The following is a 23,592-nucleotide window of genomic DNA, read 5'->3' as shown; positions in this document are numbered from 1 at the left end:
AGAAAATGTTGGAGATTTTGTAACATATTACTTGGATTAGGAAAATTAGGATTGTCAATGGATATCCCGGTATATAACAAAAAGACAGAACTAAGCTTCCCATGTGTTGTAACGATATGGACATTGAAAAAATTATCAAAAAAAGTCATAAATCTATTGTATAACTATTAATTCAATCTTAAATCTTTTAATTTGGTAAATTCTTTTTTTTTTTGGACAAAAAACATACTACTTTCATTCATAATCATAAAGAATAGTATTTGAGTCACTACAATCCAAACATAACAAAGTCCAAAGATTCCGAGGGGGTTTAATCAGCCAATTCGGGGTTGAAGGAGTCGGTGCGTTGTGCCAATTCTAGCCAAAATACATCGTGAGGACACCGACCATTTTATACCGACGTAGACAATTTTACAGTTGTTTTTAATTTTTTGTTATCTTTTTCATTTCTTTTTTTTTATTTTTCTTTTCCAACTGGAGGCCGACAAGAGTCACTGGCTGACTCTTGTTGGCCAAGGGCAAGGGTCGCAGTGCTTGCCCAATGCCTGGAAAGAGTCCCTAGCCCAAATTTGAAAAAACATAAAAAGAAAACTTTAAAAAAAAATTATCGACGTTAGCATTGGTTGGCCATGTATGACTGCTACCATTCATGTCATCAATTTTTAGCCAAAATTGGCTGGAAGGAATACATTAACAAATCGTAAAAAAATTTAGGACTAAATTGGTTAAATTGAAAGGATTAAGAGTGAATTGGCCGTTGTACAATAGATGCAAAACTTTTTTTTTTTTTTCATAATTTTCCCCATGGAGGTCTTGATTCTGAGTCCATTATAACAAGGAGATTGAAAAAATAGGTTTTTTGGTCAGTTTAAAAGAATAGTCAATTAGCATGAATTTGGTAATGAGTACATGCTTCCAATAGAAAATGGTATGCCCTTGTATCATTTTTCAACGTATAGTTCTTGGAAGAGTACCATAATCTTTTTTCAAATGATAATTCCTATTCTCTCGGTACGACATGATCCCAATCTTAGTTTGGCAGTTAGATGGTTTTCGAAATTAAGAAATTTCATAGAAAGTTGGGAAAATTATCAAAAATAGTTTTAAACCTTTCACATTTTTGCCAATTTCATGCACTGAATTGTTACTAACAATGCAAATTCCACCAAAAGATAAAGTTGAAAATGAAGATGAAGAGCGATATACATTCTTTGATTTATTGGTCAAATCTTTACAAAGAATACATTTGGAGTGAGTATACATGTGCCATATGTAATTCTTACTATGGACAAATACTAATCTATAAAAAGTTACAATTCCAAAATCATTTGCCGTACTTTTTTTAGTTTCATCCTACATTGACTTCTCATTTTGGGTTTAGTCGATTGAGTTGGCATAATTCGATCATCAATTCTTATGTTCCAATTCTTTGGCCACAACTTGGGGTTTGTTAATAACCTCGTCAACCAAACCTTCTCACCGACCGACTCTACGGTTGATCAAGTTTGGTGTTGACAATCTCCAAGACAACTTCAAGGTTGTCAGAATGAGTTGTGGCTCCTTAAACAAAGTAATTGATCTGTAATGGCCTGTAGATTTTTAGGAATAAGAACTGCATGTGCCTACGCCTAAGCTGATGGAATTTGCTCAATTTGAAAATCCAGACGTACCATGCTAACTATGTCATGTCCAACCATATCCCGGAATATCTTCCAAAATACTGCTTGAAAATCATCCGATCGGGTTATTAAATGGACCCATCTTCTCATGATTGCTTAAAAAATAAGCCACAGGCTATATTAAAAGCAAACTACCAAGGTTTTGACTATAATTGACAATTGCACAATATTTATGAGCTGTGCGACGCGAAAACCAATAAAAATTGACCATTATCAAAGAAGGAATATTTCAAATGACTAATACAAGTCTATGTCAGAGAATGGATCTACTGTTTAATAAACAAATAAGAAAGTTACCATTGGCCGTAGAAGAAGAAAAATTATTACAAAACTTCACCGCTACCAAAGGAAAATGTTGTGAAATGACCCAACGATGTCTGCGTCGGAGATTGGGAAAATTATTATTTTTTAATTGTTGCACTTTGGAAAGCCACCCTTTGGCAGCATTATCGAAACAAGCGAAGAACGTGTTGGTCTACTGGTACCTCCACATTTCAAGTCGTCTCGGATGTTTTAAATCATGTTACTTGGGCCGGGATTGCATGGGCCGGGCCGGGATGGCATGGGCTGAGCGAGGGATTCGTCTCATCCGGCAAATCAAAAAGATAATGTAAGCCAGATCTCATGAAACTTTTTTTGACTACTTACATACCGACATGTGCTGCCTGGACTCTTAGGTAATTAGATTCTTGAAAGGAAATGTTTTAGCTAAATTAAGTAAAATTCTTCTGGTTAAAGTAGATTTGTTTTTTCTTTTGAGCAGCGTAATGAATAATCATGATATCATCTCTTCCTCTGCGTTGCATGCACAATGGACATCTTGATCGTAAATACATTATAATGCCACTTTTCCTTATTTACTATAAGAAGATTAAGGGTGCGCATGGTAACATTTCTATAAGTGAATTTCTGTTCCAGAGTCCTTCTCGAGCAGAAATTCGTTTGGTAATGTAACTTCTGAAGTAAAAATCCGTTTGTAAAAATTTTTATATCAAAAGAAATTTCTACTTCTCAAGTGAATTTTCACTTCTGAAATTATTTTTTCCTTAATTTAAGAAGTTTAAAAAAATTGCTTCTTAAGTGAATAATTACTTATCGCCTTGCTTTCTTTTCATTACACCCCCACTCTCTTTTCGAGCATGCTTGCCTTCGTCGACCTCCACTGTCACTTACCACTAACCACCGCCCATCGTCACTTGCGACTACGGCCACCCACCCCCTTGCGGCCAATCACCACTAGTCGTTGCCAATTGCTAACCTCAACTTGCTGCAGCCCATCGCTGCCCGCGACCACCTTAAACCTCCAACCATCTCTCGTCGTCCCCCATTGCAAACCTCCACAAGCCTTTGCCCACCTTCACTAGTGATCGTTGTCCCCCGCCACCAACTAGCGCCCACTACCGACCTCCACCCATCGCCACTCACGACCACCGCCACCCGTCGCCAACCACCAACCATTGTCGACCTCCGATGGTTGTCGCTCGCCGCGGGCCACCACCAACCCCGACAACCGCCGACCCTCGTCCATCGTCGGCCGCCGCCAACCGCCGTTGTCGAGTTGCCATCTTCGACCACTGGAGTAAAAAATAAATCATATTTTTTTATTTTTAAAAATTTAATAATTTTTTTAATGACAAAAATTATTTTTTAAACAAATTTAAAATGTTTAAAAATGAAATAGAAATTTTTCGGCCGCCAACAATAATTTTTCTTAGAAGATTTTGTGGTAATAATGTTTCAGAAGTAGAAATTTTCAATCGTTACAAAATGAATTTCTCTTATCGAAAATCAACTTTTGAAGCACAAGTAGAAAAATTAACTTTTGTTTTTGAGTAAAAGTAGAAAAATAAACTTCTAACCAGAAATTGATTTCTGAAGTAGAAGTGTCACCATGCCCGCCCTAAGAAAATTAGTTAATTGGCATGAATTTGGCAATAAATCCCATAAAGATGATTGTCTATGAAATGCTTCCTATGAAAAGTAATATAACGCTAGCTTTCATTTGATTCAAAACTCAGAGGGCAGTATCGAGGTTCAGAGTTAAGAACCAATGTCAAAACAAATTTTAGAGCACGGCAAATAGCTATTCTTTCAAAATGAGAGCACAACTAACCCTTATACTCTCAATACGAGTTTCTCCCTTGCTTTCATTTGATTCAGAATAATCCCTTGGATTGCCTACAACAACGAATTTGGTTGATGGACACAATCTCAATTTGGGCATTGAGATGGAAAACTAGAAATATAAGAAAAGGGAAACAATATTCTTTTGAGAAAAGTAGGTCAACCCAACACTAAATTTTGAAGATTCTTACATTTTTTGCAACCACAACAATTGACAGCACTTAACCATATGATCCGAACGAAATGACAATACTCCACCATCTGACTCAAACCAACACTCTAATTTTTATTGCAGTAAATGGGACCAACGGCTGAATTCTGAAGATTCTAACATTTTTTTCTTCAACCCGGGATTGACATCAAGGTTACTTAGGTCAGGGGGAGGAATGGTAGGCAAATCTTCGAGAAAGTTGCAGTGGAACAAATCCAGAGTCTGAAGACTTGACATGAACTGGATTTCTGGCGGAAGTCTGGATATACGAGTAGCTCGAAGCCTCAGTTCTCTGAGATGACGTAGGAGCCAAATACTACTAGGAATGTCTCCTTCCAAACTCCTACACAAGGAGGCATGGATTTCTTCCAGGTTTGTCAACCATTCAATGTCACGAGGAAGTTCCCTTATGAAACAAGAATCCATCTTCAGCGTTTTTAGATTTCGTAAACGTTTAGTCGAATGGGGCAATTGTGAAATACCCGTACCAGAAATATCCAACTCTTCTAATGAGTCGGCCAATTTGTCAATCGAGTCCGGAAGCTTTTCTAGGCCACGACAATCCCTCAAAGACAAAACGTCTAAGTTTTTTCAAGTCTCCGATTAACTTGGGTAGCTCAAGTATATTTGCGCCCTCGAAGGCTAGCACTACAAGAGCTTCAAGTTTCCAAACTGAATCAGGAACGTGAACCAATGAGAAGCAATTGATGGCACTAAGAATTTGCAGATGAACCAAGTCGCCGATCGACGCAGAAAGTTCTCGTACGGAAGTGCCATCGATCAGGAGCTCTCTCAAAGCATTCATCCCACCCATTTCGACTGGCAACATGGTGAGTTCGGGGCAGAACTTCAAATTCAGGGTGACCAAGAGCTTCAGATCATTAATTGAAGGATCCAAATGAACCAATCGAGAACATCGCTCGAGAATCAGCATCTCCAAATTGGGGCAACTGGAGAAGCTGGGAGTAACTAATAAGTCAGCACAACCAGTAAGATTCAAGACTTTCAATTGCTCCATCTACAAAAAAAGGGAAAAAGTTCAGATGCCGTAGAACTCCGAACGTACTTAAGAGCAAACACAAGCACATCAGCAAATGAAATATAAAATACCGTTCTTCCATGCCAACAATCCCAGGATTCTGTAACCTTACTCCACGGAAGTTAAAGAATAGTTGGGTTCTCATTTTCCTCTAAATGAATGCTGCTTGCATCTGGAGGGCACCCTTGCCAATGAAGCCACCGAAGCTTTGACAAGGCATCTGCAAATTTTCCACCATCACCGGCGCGACCCAAGCTGAGAAATGTCGTGTTCGGCAGTATCTCAGGGCCTGCCCCTTCAGTGTTAAGGTGGTCTGCTTTCTGTACGATGGAGCACAAAAGTCAACAAAAGAAACGTGAAAGTATTCAGACAATGAAATAATTACTATGGAAGCTCAAACTCCATTGAGCTAAAGAAAAATGTTTCATCCATGAACCTTTTCGAAGCAAATCGAAAAACAAATTGAGGCCTAAATGCTACTTTCCCCCCCCACATACCCTTTTCCCCTTGCTCTTTTCTTGGGCTTTGGCAGTATCGTACAATCCAACACCTGCTCCTGTACCTCGGAAACCTTTGCGAATAATCTCCCTGGCAAGGCACCTTAGCATGCCTATTTTATTTTCTTCCGTTTTTAGTAGGGACATACGACGAAGGACCTCCATTACCTCATTAGGATGATCATAATCATGCCACATATATGAGGCAATCCTACAATCCACGTCCGGGGGAAAACACGCAATATCTAGATACATCTGCTTTTGCTGTTCATCTAATATATCATAAATTCTGCTCAGAATCTTTTGGGGATCTTCCTGAGATTGTTGTATGAGATCGTCGAATTCAATCCATTCTTTTAGTCCTTTATCGCGCAAGAAAGAACCAAAAACTTTGAGAAGTAGTGGAAGTCCCTTCGCAGCCTTGACTATGTTGTTTGCAATAGGAACATGTGAAGGTAAATCATGACTGTTTAGTTCATCACTCTTTCCGATTGCACCGCGCCAGAAAAAGTGGAAAGCTCGATTAGGATGCATTGGACTAACATCGTAATATGATGGAGCCAAACCTCGATCAACAAACCCTTGGAGAACGCTTTGTCTTTTGAGGTGACAATTATTCTGCTTCCAGAAGCAAACCAATCAAGCTTAGCTCCTATGAACTCCTCGAGGAGGGGCCCCCTTTCCACGTCATTGAGAATAATGAGAATCTTCATATTTCTAAATATTTCTTTCAAAAGTCGAACTCCTCCAAAAGCAGAAGCAGCCTCATACTCTCGTTTCAAAATATCAAAGATCAACTTCGTTTGAAGATACTGAACACCACCAGGTTGCTGCGTCGTTTCTTCAATCTCTGCAAGAAAAATGCAAGCGTCAAAGTGAAGGGATATTTGGTCATATACGATCTTGGCAAGAGCAGTTTTTCCAATGCCATCTCTTCCATGGATTCCAACAATTCATACATCGTTTACTTCCAGTTCCAATAATTCCTTTACTTTCGATTCTTGACTGTCTTCAAGCTCCTATAAAGGTACTTGAGTTTAGGAGAATGTCACTTAGTAGAGAGGGGAAGAGAAGTGAAGAAAACATACCGAGGTACTGTAAGTTTCAGGTGATAACGCCGTTGTCGGAAACATATGCCCTGAATGTTCCTGCAAATCAATCATATGCCCTGCTCGTTGAGATGTTGTAGCTAGTGTTTAGCTGATAGAGCAGATAGATTGTTGAAGATAACCTCCACTGAAGTTCCTCCAACACAATCATTCACTCCATGCATCCCATTTAAGCTAAAGAAACGATAGTATACATGCTGTCTCAATTATGGAAAAATCTATTTAGTAAATCTGGCTTACTAAGCATAAAAAAAGCCTATTGTAACTAATGCGAAAAAGCAAACACAGGACTACAAAGATTTACGTAGTTCGATCAAGGTGATCTACGTCCACAATCAATGTGAAATGTTTATGACTTTTTTGACAATTTTCCCAAGGGTTAACAATTTCATCATATTTATGAGCTGCGAAAAGCGACCTAGTCTAACCAGCGATGGGAGAAGGAAAATAATGTTAGAAATTTAAAGTGAAACCTTAATGTGGAAGTTCAACAATAAGTGATCTTTGATCTTCATGATTTTTCACAATGAGAAGGATAAAGACGTACCTTGATCTATGGCGATTGTTGGAGTTGGCGAATACAACCCTGTTTCTCACACCGGGTACGCCCACGTGAGCTTAGGAAACCAGTGTACCTAACGACATAGACCTTACGCGTGGATGCGGGGGTTCGGGGCAACGCCCCAGGTGTCTCGCGCCCGACAGGCGGGGCCTCCGACGAGGGTTCGGGGTGCGCCCAAACCTCTACGGGTTTGAGCTTATTTAGCGGCCCGTATGGTGAAATTAAGAGGTTTTAGGTTTTTAGCCCGTTTTGGGCATATATATTTTGTTCGGTTTATCTTTGTATTGAGTTGAATTGGCAAACCAAAAAATATAGGAAATCTCTTTGCGGGACGTAGCCCTAATCTTGGGGTGAACCCGAGTAATCTCGTGCGTCTTTCCAATTTTTCTCGATTCTATGTGTAATCGTCCGATTCGGTTTCGATTAAACCCTTCAACGATAACTTCAAGAACGATTGTTGTAGAAAACAAAACCTAAATGCGGAAATTTGACAACAAGTGATAATATTCATGATTTTTCACTATGAGAAGGATGAACATACATTGATCCATAGCGATAACTTCGAGACAATTGTCGCAGAAAGTGGGAGACAATGACGAGCCTGATATCTCTTCATTAGCCACTGTTATTGTTTAACGCAATCTATTTGATGGAGGATATTAGGTCGTTATTGTGTGGAAAGAGAACCAGACTCTTATATCTACCAATAGGTGCCTTTTCAAGAGTTGCATTTCATCAAAGCACATCAGAATTGAACCCTTTAATTGTATCTTTTCATAGCCAAAATATTTAACTTGATAACATGCAGATAATTACTAAACACTTATTCATAATATCATGTTCTTACAAATAAATCCCAAGATGGACACAATGATTGTCCAAGTCTAACCAATCGATGGATGCATAATTCAAATGCCAAGCCAACAAGCTTGGACCGTCATCATTCACTCACACACTTCACAGTGCACAAAGGAGGGAAAATTGTCCAAAAAGTCCTAAACATATTGTACTTGTACCAATTCAGTCTTAAACCTTTCAATTGTGCCAATTCAGTCCTAAACTTTTTGACAACTTGTCAATTCAATCCTAAACCTTTTAATTATACGAATTTGGTCCTAAACCTTTTGATGATATGACAAACTAGTCCTAAATTTTTTCATGAATTACCAATTTAGTCCTTCCAGCAAATTGCTGAAATAATAGGTTTAGGACAAAAATGGCAAAACTTCAAAAGATTTAGAACTAAATTGGCAAAATTTTAAAAGGTTTAGGACTAAATTTGACATAATTGAATGATTTATGACTGAATTGGCGAGTTATTAAAAGGTTTGGGACTGAATTAGCACAATTGAAAGGTTTAAGACTAAACTGGCACAACTACAATAAGTTTAAGACTTTTTTGGTAATTTCCCCCACAAAAGGAAGGAGATGAAGTGATTCTCGTTTCCTTTTTTCCTGCATCCAACATGTTCTCGCGAATCTTCAGAAAAAAAAAAAGAAAAGAAAAGAAGATCGCACATTCTATGAGGAGTGAGACACGCGAATTAAAACAAACTATTACTATGACTGAGGATAAATAAATTTAAAATGACAAAAAAAAATCTATGTCAATGAATGGAAGAATTATTTTATGAATTTATTTAAATATTGGTCATCGAAAAGAAAAATAATTGAAAAAAAATGACCACTGCCGAAGAAATACGTTTTAAACTGATCATACTAAGTCTGCGTAAGAGATTGGGCAAATTACCTTTTATTTTGAAAGCCACCATTTTGAGGCATTATCTTAGGCAATACACCTCACAAGATTTCCCTACACTGCTTAGAAGACGAAACAAGCCAAGAACATTTGGATCTAGTTGCATCTCCCCAATTCAATTCCTTTTGCACACATTGAATCATGTTACTTGGATTGGGTTGTCTATGAAAACTCATCTCATCTAGCCAATCAGAAAGATAACTCGAGCTAGAAGTCCTCAAACTACTTGCATGCATCTTAAGTGGAGGTCCCTGTCGGAATTAGTATTGATGGGCTTTTTTCCAATTTAGTAGTAAAAAAATTTTACCAAAATAGGTTAACAAAAATTAAACATATTTAACGTTTTAGGTGTCGCTCGGCACTCAAAAGTGCCGAGCATTGTATTTTTTTTCAATTTTTTTATTATTTTCATTTAATCATTTTTTTAATTTCTTTTTCTTGTTTTCTTGTAATCATTTTTTTATTATTCAATTTGTTTTCTGGAATGGACAAAATATTAATGAAATTCATATATAATACCCTGTTCTGTAATATTCACGCAAATTATCAATGGGTAAAACACTTCTATATCGAGAATTTACCTGCAGATGATGTTCTAAAAACTCAAACAACAAAAAAGTAGAGATCGGCACAAGATGAATGCCGTCGATGCTGCTCTACCTCCCAACTCACTACATCGGCTCCGCCTCCCACCTCCAGCCGGCGTTCATCGGCGGTGGCAAATAACTCGAGTCGTGCACCATGATACGATGACACACCTCGACTCTAAGGAAAGCAAGCAAACGAGCGAGGTGACGGGGCTGCGGAACGACGAGGTGGCGTTGAACGCCGATTGGAGGTGGGAGGCGGAGCCAACGTAGTGTGTTGGGAGGCGGCATCGAATACCGGCAGAGAAATGTCTCCCATGATTCTAGTAAGGTATATAGCAGCCAAGGTTCTTGCACTTCATCATCAAACTTAATATTCATGGCAGAAAGTTGATCTAGCACTCCCTGAAACTCATTTATATATATATAGGCTATATATAGTCGGAGACGGCTCTTTGCTAGGGACCAATGAATCAACAAGCAAAGAGTTATCTTGCTCTATAATTTATCTTGTTAAGCATTTACCTTTATCACATTTTACATTCCACGCCCTATTTATTTTTTTTGCCATTTACTTTACTTCCCGTACAGAATTGTCACAAGAGCCCATTTGAACAACAAATCCGAAAACTCAACGCTTGTTGGTGAAAGGTCTTTCGCCGTGGATTATTCTCGACAAAACACTAGGGAAATTAATTTACAACTAATATGTACAGCATGGCTAATTGCCGTCCACGACATAAAGCATTCCTCTGCGGTCAATTTTCAATAACACGAGCATTTTCTCTCATTTAGGGCATGTCTACTGTTAGATTATAGTTGCTATGAAAATATTACCGACTGTCATTGAAACAATGCCAAATAGATAAATACACACCACATTGAGATGAGAAATAGAAATTTTTAAGAAAGAGGAGAACATATTCGATTGAGAAGAGTAGGTCGACACAACTAACATTGCCGGGGTCGTAACGTAATCAACCCTACTAACCACGACAAAGACAACGCTCAACCATCTAATCCCAACTAACACTCCATTATTTATTGCAATAAATGCCACCAACGGCTAAAGTTCGAAGATTCTAACATTTTTTTGCTTCAGGTCGGGATTGACATAGAGGTTAACTAGGTTAGAGGGGAGGGGAGGCAACTCTTTGAGAAGGTCGCAGGGTAGCCAATCAAGAGTATGAAGACTTGGCACAAACTGGATATTTGATGGAAGACTGAATATACGAGTGCATCGAAGACTCAGTTCTATGAGATAAAGGTGTTGAGGTTGATGTCTTGTATTCTGTTATCCAAGAGATTATGAGACGGTTCTCAAAGGCGCCCTAACGATTGGACAACACGGGGTCCCCGCTCCCCGGTGAACGGCCGGGGGTCCGGCGGGGGTCGCGGGGCAGCTCCCCCGAGCCGCTAGAGGCATTTTATATTCAATCATAGAAGGATTTTTATGGGAAAATTAAATATTTTAGGCTATGTGGGCAATTTTGTATTTTGTGCCATGTAGAATTTCTCTATATATATTTAGGGCAAAACAAGTCTTAAGTGAGAGGGAGGGAGTGAGAAAGAGTTCTTGTACACTTTTCTACATTATTAGTGAAATGGATCTCATCTCCTCGTGGACGTAGGTAGGCGGAATATCTCCCCTGCTGGACCACGTAAATTCTTGTGTTGTGCGAATTTCCATTACTTTCTTGCATAGTTGATAGGATCGAATTTAGATATTCGACAAAGGGAGTTTAAAAATACCACTCCGAAAGACTCCCTCCAAACTCCTACACCACGAGGCATAAACTTCTTCTAGGTTTATCAACTCTCCAATGTTACAAGGAAATTCCCTTAAGAAACAAGAATCCATTTTCAGTGGGAAAATTGTCAAAATTTTCCTAAACCTATCATATTTTTGCCAATTTAATTCTAAACCTTTGAATTTACCAATTCGGTCCTAAACCTTTTGCATTTATACCAATTCGGTCCTAAACCTTTTTCCTTTGTGCTAATTCAGTCTATCCGGCCAACTTTGGCTAGCTGATAGTGACTTGAATGCCGGCCGACATTGACATGGATGCTGGTATTGATGTGGATAAGTTTTATTATTTTTAATATTTTTTTCAAATTATATTTTTCTTTTTTTCCTTTTCTTCTTTTTCCTTTTAATTTTCTCCTTTCCCCTTCCTCCACCATGACAATGCCTTCCATGGATTGGACCACCGGCGACCGGCAGGAGGCTAGGTCGATGAGGCCACCATGGCCGGATTGGTTGAGGTCAACTAGCCATGGCGAGATGCTACCTCCCCCAGATCTCGCATGGGCAAGGCTAGCTAGCCATGGTAGCCTCGCCATGGACAGCGTAGCTCGTCCGTGCCAAGGGGAAGAGCAAGTATTGGGCCCGCAAAGATTTGAGGTCATGGCTTCGTCCTCAAGATTGGGTGAGGCGAGTCCGCAAGTGACCTCATTCATGGGTCTCCCACAACATTTTATTCTTCACAATACCCATGTGACCATGACTTCTCCAGTTTCTCTTGATTGAAATTTTCGGGAAAATCTTGAGCTGCTATGGTTGCTTAGCTTCTAGTAGCATTTCTATCATGGAATAGTAGCAAATGCTATCGGTCTTCTGGTGTTTGTGATCTTTTGCCCAATTTTTGTCTTCTGGTTCGTGCCCACCCAAATCTAGCCTTGCCATGGTTGGGTAAGGTCTGCCTCACCTAGCGACGGTGAGGTTCGCCTTGACAAGGGTGAGCCTTTGGCGAGGCGCGCCATGGCTGGCCGACCTCGCCTAGGTCAAATCTAGGCAAGCTTGCTTCTCACCGCCTCATGGTTGGCCGACCTTGTCCAAGCTAGATCCGGGCGAGGTCGCTCCTCTCTATGGCCAGCCTAGCCTCCCGTCGATCGCCGGTGGTCTAGTCAAGAATGAACTATCACGGTGAAGGAAGGAAAATGGATAAAAATAAAAGGCAAAAGAAGAAAAGAAAAGAAAATTAAAAAAATAATTTGAAATAATATTAAAATATTAATAAAAATTGTCCATGTCAGCATCACGTGTCCATGTCACTACTCGACGGCCAAAGTTAATCGGATGAAGTGAATTAGCATAAACACAAACGGTCTAGGACTGAATTAGCACAACAAAAAGGTCTAGGATTGAATTGGAATTGATGCAAAAGGTTTAGGACTAAGGTTTAAGATTAAATTGACAAAAGTGAGATAGGTTTAGGATTTTTTTGACAATTTTCCTCATTTTCAGCACTTGCAGATACCATGGGTTTTAAGTCAAGTCGGGCAATTTCAAAGTACCTCTACCCGGAATATCCAACTCTACTAATGAGAATCTCAATTTGCCAATGGATACCGGAAGCTTTCCTAGCCCACAACAACGATCCCTCAAAGACAAGCGTTTAATTAACCACAAGTCTCCAATTGACTCGGGTAGTTCAAGAATTTTCGCGTTATCTAAGGCTAGCGCTGAAAGAGGTTTAAGTTCACGAAAAGAACCAGGAACACGAGCCAATGAGAAGCAATTAGTGGCACTAAGAATTTCAGTTGAACCAATTTGCCTATCGACTCGGGAACTTCTCGAATGGGAGTGACATCAATCAGGAGCTCTCTAAAAGCACTCATCCCAACCATTTCCGCTGGCAAAATGCTAAGTTCGGAGCAGAACTTCAAATTCAGGGCAATCAAGAGCTTCGGATCATTAAATATTAATTGAAGGATCTAAATGAGAACATCGCTCAAGATTCAATATCTCCTTATGCAGGCAACAAGAGAAGCTGGGGCTAACTAACAAGTCTGCACAACCCGTCAGATTCAAGAGTTTCAAACGCTCCATCTGCAAAACAAGGGGAAAAAATTCAGATGGCATAGAACTCCTCAATGTGCTTAAGGGCCAAAAAGAACATGACAGCAAATGGGCTATAAAGCCACCTTACTTCTTTGCCAACCTCCCAAGATTCGGTAACCTTGCTCCAAGCAAGAACTAGAATAACTAGATTCTCGTTTTTCCTCAGCCAATATGGTCTTGATCTTAGCGAACAACAAAGACTGATAAGAGATCATTCTCAAATGGAAAAAGTGTCAAAAAATTCTAGACTTTTTGCACTTATGCCAATTCAATCTTAATTTTTTTTTTTTTGTCAATTCAATCCTAAAACGTTTGAATTAGTGCTAATTCAACCTTAAATCTTTTATATTTGTGCCAATTTAGTCTTAAGACTTTTTGCATTGGTACAAATTGAGTCAATCTGGTCAATTTTAGTAGGAAATTGCTAATGCGGACGTCGATTGTCCTACGTGGAACGCCTAGACGCTGACGTGCATATTTTTTTTAATATTATTTCAAATATATTTGATAATTTTTTCATAATTTTTCAACGCCAGCCGTTCCAAGTAGGATAATCGACATCCACGTTAGCGATTTCTAACCAAAATTGACTGGATTGACTAAATTTGTACAAATGCGAAAAGTCTTGGGACTAAACTAACAAAAATGTAAAAGATTTAGGACTGAATTGACACTAATGCAATAGGTTTAGGATTGAATTGACACTAATACAATAAGTTTAGGACTTTTTGAACACTTTTCCCTTCTCAAGCCCTAACCACATTCATAAACCTTTATTTCCTTCACAGTTCTCAACTCCGGCTATTGTGAGGCCGATGTACATTACTGCCCAATCGAGATGCATCAAATTCTCAAAATATGATGAACATTCTCTTTTTGCTGCAGAACTGAGAATTTCTGAACTTCAGTGGCCAGCTCCACGATTCTCCTGTGGTTTCTAATATGATGAACATTCTCTTTTTCAAGTAGATAATCTCTTGATGCCCTCACAAAGTAAGCATTAACGTAAACTCCAAAAGGACTGAAGCAAAGAAAGTCAATGAATCAAACTATTAACTCCTTCGTCAATTGAAATCAAACTCGTTGTCAATCAAGCATCGTTACCATAATAAGAAAATTCAATCGAATTCAGTTGTTGGTTCATTGTACTTACTGTCTGTTAAAGTATTAGGTCAAAGAAGGCTTCCAACTATTTTGTTGGTTAGATGTGTTAGACAAGATTATTAGCTCAAAAATAACAACAATGTGCCCCAAGTGTGGGTTTTTAAATTTGGAAATTCTACGTTAAATTGACCGAAAAAGAAAAACAAATTAAAAAGGGAATTCCATGACTTGGGTCGTACGTTCATAGCAGCCAGACAGAAAGAAAAAGTGGGTTAAATTATTTATCATGGCAATCCTGTGCTTAATTCCATTATTCTCATAGTCCAAGCGACAGATGGTCAACGACCTCGGAGCCAAACTTAACTAGTACCCTATTGGCTCATTGAATGGAGGATCATATCACAAAAGTAAAACGACTCTTCTTTTTCGCTATATTTTTCTCAAAATTGTTCTTAAGTGGTTTGATTTGATAGTATCCATACAGTCGATGAATGTGCAAAGAGCCTAACTTAAATTATGACATCAAATTTTAAATTAAAATACATCCTCTCTCTCTTGCTCATTCATTTCCGTGCAATGCCTTTGCTCCGTCCTCTCCATTTTCGTTTGTGATGTGTTGAGTTGAGCTTTCAATGATAAACAGTTTCATAAGATCCAAGGACCTTCTGTTTGTAACTTAAACCGCGGGCCGATTGGCGGGTCGAGCCATCAAATACGTTCAATAAGCTTCGAGGCAGTTCGATTTTATAATGCAGCAGACTCAAGCCCGTTGGATTGTTCCTTTTCCTGATTTTGTAATGCAGCAGACCCAAGATAGTCAGATTGCTCCTTTTCCTTATTGAAGTGATTGTCTCCGCCGCACGTTCCGTGAAATTTCATATCGAATGAAGGATTCGCTAGATAGCCGTTCGATTTTTCTCGTCCACGATGTAGTTACTGGGAGGAAATTAAAGCAAGGCACAAGAAAATGCATAGATCCGTACTGTAAATCCATACAATAATTTGTTTATACCATAACGAGGCACAAGATCAATGCTCGATCGATATGACATTTTCCTCAAGGACCCGGTTGGAGGCAATTTTGGTCGCAGCCATGCTATTGGGTTTCCTTCTACATGCCCTCAAAATCTGAAAATTTTCATGAACATGAAACTTTATCGAAAGGAACGAAATAGGAAATCCAAATCCAAAAAAGCAGGAGAGACTCTTGCACACAGAGGAGCATGGGGAAAATTATACAATGCCCCTACTCCAGGCGATCCGAATTCGTCCTATCATCCGGTTCCTCGTCGATAGCAAGACGGGTTGCTTGGACAGTTCTATCATGTGATAGATCATCATCTCATCCTGTGGGCATGATGTCCTTTATATCAATGCTTGGTTGCCCAAACTTGCTGACTTCCTGATCAGCTTCAGCGAGCTTATCCCAGCAATCTTTCAGGTGTTGCAGTCTCTTTGCTATCTCATCGATTAGACGGAAGAGTGGTGCCATCTCCTCCTTGCTCCTTTCTTTGCGTACGAGCTTTTGGGTCATCATTTTCCGAAGTTCGGCCAGCAAAGCCATGGCAGCATGGAATGTCGAAAATGGTTGTTCACCGTCAGACAAGGACGGGAGACCACAGGGATGCCGGGATTTTTCAATCAAAGGGGCTTCCCATGCAGCTATCGGCTCTTGAATGTAATGGTGAGTATGTCTTCTCTTCTTCAAGACCGACGGTTGATGAGGCCATCGGCTCGGCTTATGGGCGGGTGATGGGCGGTGGCGCACGGAGGAGAGCAACAGCGGGATGAAGATAGATAGTGTGGTTGAGGTGCTTATGAGGCACTGGACGTCCGAAAAGATCACATGTTTCCGTTAAAACCTCTTAACAAACAGGAGATGATATCGCATTTACATTGGAAAATCTTCTAACAGCCCCAATGTAATCGTGGGGAAAGAGATCACGTCCCCCCTGAATTTTTTTATCTTGTTCATTTGGAAAAATCCAGTGGCTCAATCTCTAATTTGCCTCGTTGATCTCTTCGGCATTACCAAAATCCGCTGTTAAGATGATCCTACGTGCGCTTGTCGGTGCGTCAATCCTCGTCATCACTTTTAGGGGTAACTTTCGTATGCAGTGTGAATAGCAAAACGGGTTATCAAAATTTAGGTGTCGATGATCTAACGACCTGATCTGATCGACACCTAGATTTTTCCTTTTGCTCCATCTTCCTACTAAGGTAAATATAATTTCTTAGGGTCAGCCCAAAACAAAACTTTTTGTCGATAAATAAGACAAGACTTCGATTTGGTATGTACCTTCTGTTTTACCTTGATATCGATTTTGTTACGACTGAAGCCGGACCTTCCACACAAAGCAATCCTTGCTATCACCTGACGAGAAAAAATGAAAACCTGTTGCGACTTCATGACGATGTCGTGGACCCGATGTGGCTGGTCTGTTTTTAACCGGACCGGCGAGGCGAACTTCATCTTTTGCGTGAAGAGTGACCGTATTAAGTCATTGCAATCACAACGCAAACTAGGACATTTTTGTTTTTTGTGGCTAGAGTGCACGTTACAATATCTGGTGGCCATGTAACATCACAGGAGGACTTCATTTACTCAATGAATGTAAATCCACCTGCATTTACTTTTATGAAAAGTATAGCTAATTTAGATTAAAATCATCATATTCCCCCAAACTACTTTCCTTTTCCCAAACAGATTTTGACGCTGCTTGTGTTCATCCCCTGAAAAAAAGAAAATCGGTATCCTAATTCATTCAAATAAATTTCCAAGCAAAGGTTTATAAATTAACGCGATCCTAGGATGAGAACTTTGGTCACTCGTGAAGTTGACTGCTTTCCTTCAAAAACTACTATGTACAACACGGCAAATTTGGGACGACATAAAGCATTTTCTCTACAGTTAATTCTCAATGACATGAGCATTTGATCTGATTGACACTCATTACAAAGAGTAGGTCGACATAACTCTAAAATTGCCGGTGGCCTAACGTAATCCACGCTACTTGTCAGGGCAAATGACAACACTCAACCATCCAATCCAAACTAACACAATTATTTATGGCGATAAATGCCACCTACGGCAGAATTGAAGAGTCTATCATATTTTGCATCAGGCCGGGATTGACATACAGATCAACTGAGCTAGAAAAAAGGGGAGGCAACTCTTTAAGAAAGTCGCAGTGTAGCAAATCAAGAGTCTGAAGACTTGACATGAGTTGGATTTCTGATGGAAGGCTGGATATACGAGTACCTCGAAGCCTCAGTTCTCTGAGACGATGCAGTTTCGAAATCTGACTCGGAATCACTCCCTCCAAACTCCTGCACCAGGACGCATGTACCTCTTCCAGGTCTGTCAACTCTCCAATGTAAGGAGGAAATTCTCTTAAGAAACAAGAATCCATCTTCAGCAATTTCAAACTCCGCAGGTTTCTAGTCGACTCGGGCAATTTCGAAATACCCGTACCCGAGATATCCAGCTCTACTAACGAGCCGGCCAGTTTGCCAATGGATTCCGGAAGCTTTCCTAGCCCATGACAATCCCTCAAAGACAAGAGCCTGAGTTCCCCCAAGTCTCCAATTGACTCCGGGAGTTCAAGAATTTTCGCGTTATCCAAGGCTAGCAATGAAAGAGCTTGAAGTTCACAAACTGAACCAGGAAGCCGAACCAATGAGAAGCAATTAGTGGCACTAAGAGTTTGCAGTTGAACCAATTTTCCTATCGATGCAGGAAGTTCTCGTATGGAAGTGCCATCAATCAGGAGCTCTTCTAAAGCATTCATCCCATCCATTTCCGCAGGTAACATAGTGAGCTCGGAGCAGAACCTCAAATTCAGGGTAACCAAGAGCTTCAGATCATTAATTGAAGAATCTAAGTGAACCAATTGAGAGCATCGCTCAAGAATCAGTATCTCCAAGTTTGGGTAACAAGAGAAGCTGGGGGTAACTAATAAGTCCGCACAACCTGTAAGATTCAAGACTTTCAAACGCTCCATCTGCATAACAAGTGAAAATTTTCAGATGGCGCAGAACTCTCAATTTTACTTAAACAAGAAATGAGCTATAAAACACCTTAATTCCTTTCCAACCTCCCCAGGATTCTGCAACCTTACTCCAGGAAAGATCAAGAATAACTAGGTTGCCTAAATGAATGCTGATTGCTTCAAAATCTTGAGGGCACCCTTGCCAGTGAAGCCACCGAATGTTCAATAAGGCATCTGCAAATCTTCCACCAACATTGGTGTGACCCAAGCTGAGAAATGTCATGCTCGGTAGGATCTCGAAGCCTGCCATAATAGTGTTAAGGTGGTCTGATCCCTGCACGATAGACCATAAAAGTCAAGTAGAGAAACATGTGGAAGTCCTAAGACAATGAAATTTTCACTATGGATCATGAGGTAAAGAAAATGCTCCATTTGGGAAACCTTTTCAAGGAAAATTGAAAAACGAATTAGAGCCTGCACGCTACTTTTTTCCCGGACATACCCTTTTCCTCCTCTTTGTGTCGTGGGCTATGGCAGGAATGTAAAACCTAACACGAGTTCCTGGATCATGGAAACTTTGGTAAATAATCTTCCTGGCGAAGCACCTTAGCACACTGTGCATGCCTATTTTATTTTCTTCCATTTCTAATAGGGACATTCGACGAAGGACCTCAACTTCATCATGAGGACGATCATAATCATGCCACATATATGAGGCAGTCCTACAATCCACGTCGGGGAGAAAACATGCAATATCAAGATATATCTGCTTTTGCTTTTGATCTAATGCTTCATAAACTATGCTTAGAATCTTCTGGTAATCTTGCTGAAATTGTTGTACGAGATCTTTGAATTTCATCCATTCTTCTCGTCCCTTACCATGCAAAAAAGAACCAAAAACTTTGACAAGTAGTGGAAGTCCCTCTGCAGCCTTGACTATTTTGTTTCCAATTTCAGCATATGGATGTAGTTTGGAACTCATTCCCATTGCATACTGCCAGAAAAGGTCGAAAGCTCGATTATCATCCATTGGACTAACATCGTAACTATGAGCCATCCCTCGATCAACAAAGCTTTGAAGAATGCTTCTTTGTTTTGATGTGACAATTATTCTACTTCCAGAACCAAACCAATCAAGCTTAGCCCCTACAAACTCCTTGAGAAGGGAACCATTTTCTAAATCATCGAGAACAAGGAGAACTTTCATATTTCTAAATATTTCTTTCAAAATTCCTACTCCTCTGAAAGCAGAAGCAACCTCATACTCTCTTTTCAAAATATCAAAGATCAACTTGGTTTGAAGATACTGAACACCACCAGGATGCCGCATCGTATCTTCAATCCCCGCAAGAAAACTGCAAGCGTCATAGTGAAGGGAGATTCTTTTATAAACAGTCTTGGCAAGTGCAGTCTTTCCAACACCATCTCTCCCATGGATTCCAACAATCCGCACATCTTTTACTTCTGTGTCCAATAAGCTAATTATTTGCAATACTTGACTATCTTCAAGCTCCTATAAAGGTACAAGTTTAGGAAAACATAACCTTACTAAGGAGGGGAAGAGAAGTGAAGAAACATACAGAGGTACCGTAAGTTCCGGATGATGACGCCATTCTCTGAAACATGTGCTTTGAATGTGCCTGCCAATCAATCATTATGCCTTGTTAGTTGATATGTTGAAACTAATGTCCAGGTAATTGAAGATAACCTCTACTGAAGTCCCGCCAATGCAATCATTCACTTTCATGAATCCATTATGGGAAAATCTATATGTAAATCTGGCTAACGAAGCATCAAAAAGCCTATTTCTCCGAGTAGTCTGAAAAGGAAGCACAGAAAGATAACCACCGCCCTTATCGGGGACCACCTCTGAGTCACCTGCTGGTTGGAGTTTACCTTATCCTAAGTTACATCGACATCGACATCAACACGCAACACAACACGCCGACATGCTACTTCTTAAAAAAATAAAGAATTCCAATACGTTGGGACACGTTATATATAAATGTATATTTATATCGGTGGTGAGTTTCTTCTTCTTCTGTTGAGGATTCATGATTAATTTTTTTGGGATTGCCTGGGTATATTAATTTTGAGGTGGCTAGCTATTTGATTTAAGTATTTATATTTATGATAGACTTACATTTTAAAATTGACTTCATGCATGTTGGAATGGCTTATCGGGATGTTGGACGACATAGACATGTCCAACATGATATGGAGGCCACAGGAGAGTGCCTGTGCTTTCTAGCCCTTACCTCATTTAAATGTGCATAATCTACAGTAAATAAAAGATAGTGCAATAGATAGGTTTAAATGACTAACATACCCTGTTTCTTATCCTTCGAAGTCTGAAAAGGAAAAGAAATACCGTTCTTATCAGGGACCACTTCCTGGCTCCCTGCAATAATTAATCGAGTCTGAGTTTCCCTAGAGATCTTGCTTAAAAGTGCAAGATTCATAATGAGCAAAAGCTAGTCCCACAGCATGAGGACGAAAACACAAACATAATTTCAACGATCCCATCTTCTACTGCTTCCGTAAAAAACCAGCACAGAAAATCATCAGCCATCGAGAAAGTTAACACTTTTGACGCATCGATGACAGACCTATCGTAAGCTGTAAAAGCAGTAAAATGCAAAAACCACTTAAAGACAGTATCTAAAGAAGGATGCTTTAGGTTTTCTGTGAAAACAGAACTTGATATGTGAATCTTCCTTCTCAAAGTCCAAAGTATCGATCACCACAGTCGATCGGAAGTTTTCATTTTCCGAGAACAATGAGAAACCACAATATTCCTTGCGAGTTACAACTTGTAAATGATCTTTTGCAATTTTCCAGTCCTGCATAAAGTCTTTCTAATCTGGCATGTCATCCCGTTGTGGTTCCATTGCATAGACAACATTTCTATCGATTCTCCAATCCCACTATTTCTATCTTCATTTGTTGGAGGAGATTTTCACTTTCCAGGAACCATGAGCCACAATATTCCTTGCAAGTTCCAGCTTTTAAATGATCTTTTGCAATTTTCCTGTCCTGCAGAGAGTGTTTCTGATCTGGCACGTCATCTCGTTATGGGTTCATTGCATAGACAACATTTCTCTATCGGTTCTCCAATCCTGCTCTTTCTATCTTCATTTGTAGCAATTCGTTGGAGATTTTCACTTTCTGTTTAGTTCTTCCCCTAATACTATCCTTCCTAAAACAAGGTGCACAGCATTAAGAGCTAGATCGTTGTACCCTTATATTCTTTACTGGATAATATGATTCATGGTACCACAGCTATTAAGTGTCTCGGCAGCAATGAATTGAGACCAGTATAAAAATTCTCCACTTTATCAACAATTGTGTATAATCACCTCAGAACTAGGGTCCACCAAAAAATAAAAGAAAGTGAAGCACCATAAGAAGTTTCTCAGTCCTCTAATATGCTGAACTACAAGAAGTGGAAAGGAAGCTGACAGGACATAAGCGGAAGTTGGCAGATGCATAAGGCTGTGGTGAATGGTGGATGCGCAAATGTGACTTAGTTGTTTTTCACACAAAAAGAAAATGCAAAAAAAAAACAGGAAAGAAAGGATTCAGGCTGTTCGAGTACAGTTACAATTCAAGTGAATTTGCAATCCACCAAGATAGACATTACGCTCGTAAATACAGAATAGACAATAAAAATAAGACAAATATATAAATAGGTAATGCTGTATTGAAGAAACAAATTTGATGCGCTGCTCCACTTAACATAAAGCTACAGACACACTCAATCGCTGATATCATGAGATTAACAATATACCTGCCATTATTTTGTATAATCAAACAGATCGAGCATCAGATCAGTACTGCGGTGATCTAAAACCACAATCACCAAGCAGCAAGCTATTAATATGTTGTATTAGATGGAAAGGTTCTTTCTGTAAATTGCTACAAAGGTGGGAATTCATGATTTGAAAAGACAATTTCTGATAAATATGGAAAAAAAAATGGAGAATCTGAAAAAAGAGGAGAGATTATGGATAGTCTGTGCTGGATTTCATCTTTCATGAGATTAAATAAAAAACGAATCTATTATGCACCTAGAAAGTGGATGAAATGGAGCTTTGTCGTTGATCCATATCATTACAAAGCTCCTCTCCCTCTTGCTACTCTTGATACTAATGAGAGAAAGAATAGGATTAATAGTCCCTCTTACTCTACCACAAATGTACTTTGGACAATATTCCTACACTTTTTATCATGGGTGTTAACCTCAATATAATGTATTGCAAAATTTTCATGGCACAAATTGTGTAGTTGTATCTAATTTAGGGTTTAACTAGAAAGCAACTATACATTCTTTACATCATCGGAAAAACCGATTATGGTGGTTTAGCCATGTTGATTACAATCACCAAAGTAACGCCAATCACAATTAAGCTTGTAATTTATCTTTTTTTATATATAAATCTAGTCACACATTTCATTTTTGCACAGTCCTTCAAGTTTGAAAATCAAAACAATTATCAAAATCAGTACTTGTTGAAAACAAAATTATGCAAAGCATTACCTATCCAATGATGCCAAAATAATCATATCAATCACCGAAAGTAAGCTTCAGATAACAAAGACCAGTTACATTTGTAGTGTAGTCTATGGAAGTTCATGAAAATATCGTAACCCATCTAATCTAGGGTTCACCAAAACTTTTTACCTCCTCTCTTAGTTTTTGCCACCACCGTTACTTCCAAAATATTAACTCTTAACTCTTCAAGTTTTCTTTCCTGTGATCAAACTAAATACCATCGCCAGTCCCTTAGAAAAATTTTCATGGCGGCCTCTTAGCAATATCATTTGACATCCTAGCATTCCAAGCGACCATTATAATGCCTATATGGGTAATTTTGTAATTCAGTACAGTTCTATATATCACTTTTAGCATTTCAAATTTAGTTTTGATCTGGTAGCCATATTTTAATTCTTATTTAGTATGAAAGACCTCATATCTTAAGCGCCGATGTCAACATTCAAAGTGATGTGAATCTTTTCACAATTTCTAAATTCTCTTTCAACGAGTATGTTCAAGAGCACCAAGTGAACCTCCCATTTACA

At 39.2% G+C, this 23,592-nt stretch overlaps 1 protein-coding gene across 1 annotated transcript in view; it reads right to left on the bottom strand.

Moving 5' to 3' along the window:
- LOC115732964 (disease resistance protein RUN1-like) overlaps window positions 1-23,592 on the bottom strand; it is an 86,512-nt gene that overhangs the window by 57,079 nt on the left and 5,841 nt on the right. Inside the window, exon 4 of the mRNA XM_048278817.1 lies at window positions 20,840-20,860. Coding sequence (XP_048134774.1) covers window positions 20,840-20,860 — 21 coding nt within the window. The remainder of the gene's footprint in view (window positions 1-20,839; window positions 20,861-23,592) is intronic.

This window comes from Rhodamnia argentea, chromosome 5 (assembly GCF_020921035.1).
Source record: "Rhodamnia argentea isolate NSW1041297 chromosome 5, ASM2092103v1, whole genome shotgun sequence".
Lineage (NCBI taxonomy): Eukaryota > Viridiplantae > Streptophyta > Magnoliopsida > Myrtales > Myrtaceae > Rhodamnia > Rhodamnia argentea.
This window is presented reverse-complemented; position numbering and strand designations above follow the sequence as displayed.